Genomic DNA, 3,930 nt, shown 5'->3' with positions numbered 1-3,930 from the left:
AACCTGAACATTTACATACTTCTAGTTGGAGGATTCAATGATTATAACTTATGAAACTGTGGAAGTGAAAAATAAAAATTTTAAGAATGACCACTAGGCTAGCTTAGTTGGAACATGAAGTTATTTTTTTGATCGGGACATATCTCTGTGAGGAAGAAAGATATGCATCCTCATTAAAGAGAACAGATCAATTTTCTTAGTTTGGTGTGAAATGAAGAAATTTAATTGGATAAGCGATCAATTTCTTATCTTATTGAATTCTTGCTGATCGTAAACGTATCTATAAATTCTGCATTATCACTCTAAATCATGAACAAGCCAAATGATTATATAGCTTATATATGATATAGGTTATAGTTTATCTGAAGCAACAATATGGTTAAAGAGAGCGAGTGGTACGGGAAGCTCGCCGTCGACTACCTCTTCGATCATAGCGTCTACTTCCTCGTCACCCTGTCGGTCGCTTTCTTCCTCACGCAGATGCCGTCCGTCGCCTCCTTGGATGATCTCCGGCGTCGGATGGACGAAACCACCGTGGTCCTCGGCGGATGCCTCCTGCTCTGCCTCGTCGTCATCTATCAGCTTTGGCGACCGCGGCCGGTGTACCTCATGGAGACCGCTTGCTACAAGGCCAAGAAGACCAGCCACGAGTTCATGTCTGTGGCGGACTTCATCGGCGTTTTCCCGCCGGAGAACATCGAGTTCCAGCGCAGGATCCTGGAGCGCGCCGGCCTCGGGCACGACACGTACCTCCCGGAGACGGTATTGCGCTCGCGGTCGTACAACCACCCGGTGGAGGCGCGGAAGGAAGCGTGCGCCGTGATGTTCGAGCCCATCGAGGCGCTGCTGAAGAAGACGGGGCTGAGGCCGGAGGACATCGACATCCTGATCGTCAACTGCGGGCTGTACAACCCGGCGCCGTCTCTGTCGGCGATGGTGGTCAACAGGTTCAAGCTCCGGCACGACGTGATCACGTTCAGCCTGGGTGGGATGGGGTGCAGCGCGAGCCCGATCGGGGTGGCCCTGGCCAGGGATCTCCTTCAGCTCAACCGGAATTCATATGCCATCGTAGTCAGCATCGAGAACACCTCCATGGGCGGCAGGTACATCACACGAAATTAAGCATTGCGGCGAAGGCTCCGCCGCCCTCGCCTTCGCCGCGAGTCTTACCAACGAAATTAAGGGACGTCCGTGCATGACACATGTTACGTACGAACGTTATTTATTTGATTGAATTGATTAAAATTTGAAAATTGCAGGTACGAGGGAAACGACCGATCGATGCTGGTGTCCAACTGCTTGTTCCGGGTGGGTGGCGCCGCCGTTCTGCTGACCAACAAGCGCAGCGAGAGGAGGCGGTCCAAGTACCAGCTGATGCACGTGGTCCGCACGCACACGGGAGCTGAGGACCGGAGCTTCAATGCGGCTGCCCAGGCGGTGGACGACGAAGGCAAGCTGGGCATCAAGCTCTCCAAGGACATCATGGCGGTGGCGTCCGACGCCCTCCGCCTCAACCTCACCACCCTCGGCCCCCTCATCCTCCCCGCCTCCGAGAAGCTTCACTTCGCTGCCTCGTGGCTGGCTGGGCGGCTGTCCAAATCCGGCGCGAAGTCGTACGTGCCGGACTTCAAGCGCGCGGTGCAGCACATCTGCGTCCACACCGGCGGCCGAGCTGTGGTCGACGAGATGGGGCGGCACCTGAAGCTCAACGAGTGGCACCTGGAGCCGTCGCGCATGACGCTGTTCCGCTTCGGCAACACGTCGAGCAGCTCGATCTGGTACGTGCTGGCCTACATGGAGGCCAAGGGCCGCGTGCGCAAGGGCGACCGCGTGTGGCAGATCGCGTTGGGCGGCGGATTCAAGTGCAACAGCGCCGTGTGGAGGTCGCTCCGGACCGTCGACCCGGCTGCGGAGGACCCCGATCTCAACCCGTGGGCGGACGAGATCCACAAGTACCCGGTAGAACTCGTCGTCCCGCCCAACACCGACACCATGGGAATCCACCTCATAAAATTTGATTATTAATTCACGATACCGACAACGCCAGATATGCCGCATACAAGGGTGCTCATTGTTCTCCTGTGCTCAATATAATTACTCGCATAATGGAAATATATATACATATAATAATAATGAGGGTCCACGTGTTAATTCCTAGAGTTAATCCATGCAGTTTCCTCATCAACGTGTCAGTGTGTGTTGTGTAGGCAGATATTTATATTACAGATATAATTTAGAAAGAAAGAATTATGCGGCAACGTACGTGCTTTGTCAAATTTTCGGCGACTGTGTTCATTGCACTTCATTGTACTGTCTGTGCTTTAAATAGCATATTAAATTTATTAAAACATATATATACTACCTAATTAAATGCGGGTCCACGTGATAATTCCGGGAGTTAATCATGCAGTTATATATATATAGGCTAAGCGACACTTTAGACACGACCGTGAGCGAAATTCGACGTGGATTATCTGATATGGTCAAAATCTAGTTTTTTTTAATCTTTCTTTCTCATCTACATACAACAACTTTTCTCTCTCATCTGCATGCAACTATAAAATTTTTTAATCTCTCTTACAGGGTCGTCTCAAGATTCCTTGAGGCCCTAGGCAAAAAAATTTAAAAAACAAAATTTTTTAATATATTTTTAATTTTTTTTAAACATTTTTCATTTAGATTTGGGACCGAAAATAATAATTTAAAATAAATATTTTTAAAATTAGTTATTAAAAAGAATTAAATATTTTTTAAAAAAAAGATAATTTTTTATATAAAATTTAGTTTTCTGACGGGTATTTTGATAATAATTTTATTTTTTATTAATAAAATTATTAATTATTTAATCTTTTTAGTTAGAATGTCAAATAGACTTTATTAATTTTAATTTTAAAAAATTTATTTTTGCTAATGCATTTTACTTTGAATTTTATGATAAAAAAAATCTCTAATTCATATTATTATCGAGAAATAAAAAGAAAGAGTGAGGAAGAAATATTATCGGCAAAGGAAGAGAAGGACGTTCTCTGCAAGTATCATCGGTGAGGAAGGAGAAACATGTAAAATCGCTGATGAAAAAAGAAAATGGCACAATGCACTGATGATAAAACTATTAAGATTTTTAAGAAATATTGAGGAGAAAAGAATTCATTAGGTTTTGTAAGAATAGTATTACTAATTGTAAAATAAAATGGGAATCGAAGTAATAATAAAAAAAGAAAGAGATATGTCAATTTAAAAATGAATTATATTTAAGGTAGAATAAAATCTCATATAAAATTATGGTAGGCAATTAATGAGAAAATAAAGATAAGTACAAGGTATAAATAGGAAGTGGAATCGATAATGAATTAATTGACAAGGTGTCATTAATGAATTAACAAGACATTTATAATTAATTAATATTAATGATGCTAATTTAATTTTTTTTAATATCTTTAATTAATTAATCAATGGGCCCAATAGAAAGTATAAATAGGAAGTGGAATCGATAATGAATTAATTGACAAGGTGTCATTAATGAATTAGTAAGACATTTATAATTAATTAATATTGATGATGCTAATTTAATTTTTTTAATATCTTTAATTAATTAATGGGCCCCAATAAAATTGGGGCCCTAGGCATAGGCCTTAATGGCCTATGCCTTGAGCCGGGCCTGCTCTCTTATCTGATTGTATACAAAAATCACTATTCTGCTAATTTTTAAAAGTGATGTAACTGCTACAATGTTGTAGCAGCTACTACACAATAGTTGCTACACGTTGTAGCAACTTCTGTATAGTAGCTGCTATAACGTGTAGCAGTGTTATTGAGTAACTACTATGTTGTAGCAGTTATTGCACCGTTGTAGTAGCTACTGCACTGTTATAGCAGTTTCTGCACCTTTGTAGCAGTTTCTGTACCGTTGTAGCAGCTACTGCATTGTTG

At 42.6% G+C, this 3,930-nt stretch overlaps 1 protein-coding gene across 1 annotated transcript; it reads left to right on the top strand.

Annotated features, from left to right (window-relative positions):
* The first annotated feature begins 299 nt into the window (after positions 1-299).
* On the top strand, positions 300-2,236 carry LOC122001312 (3-ketoacyl-CoA synthase 11-like). Its single transcript, XM_042555994.1, has 2 exons — positions 300-1,103; positions 1,260-2,236. Exons 1-2 carry the CDS (start codon positions 376-378, stop codon positions 2,023-2,025), a joined length of 1,494 nt encoding a protein of 497 aa, XP_042411928.1. The 5' UTR covers positions 300-375; the 3' UTR covers positions 2,026-2,236.
* Positions 2,237-3,930: the final 1,694 nt, after the last annotated feature.

Source organism: Zingiber officinale, chromosome 7A (genome assembly GCF_018446385.1).
Source record: "Zingiber officinale cultivar Zhangliang chromosome 7A, Zo_v1.1, whole genome shotgun sequence".
NCBI classification, from domain to species: Eukaryota; Viridiplantae; Streptophyta; class Magnoliopsida; order Zingiberales; family Zingiberaceae; genus Zingiber; species Zingiber officinale.
Note: the sequence above shows the minus strand (reverse complement) of the source record. Positions and strands in the feature narration are given on the sequence as shown.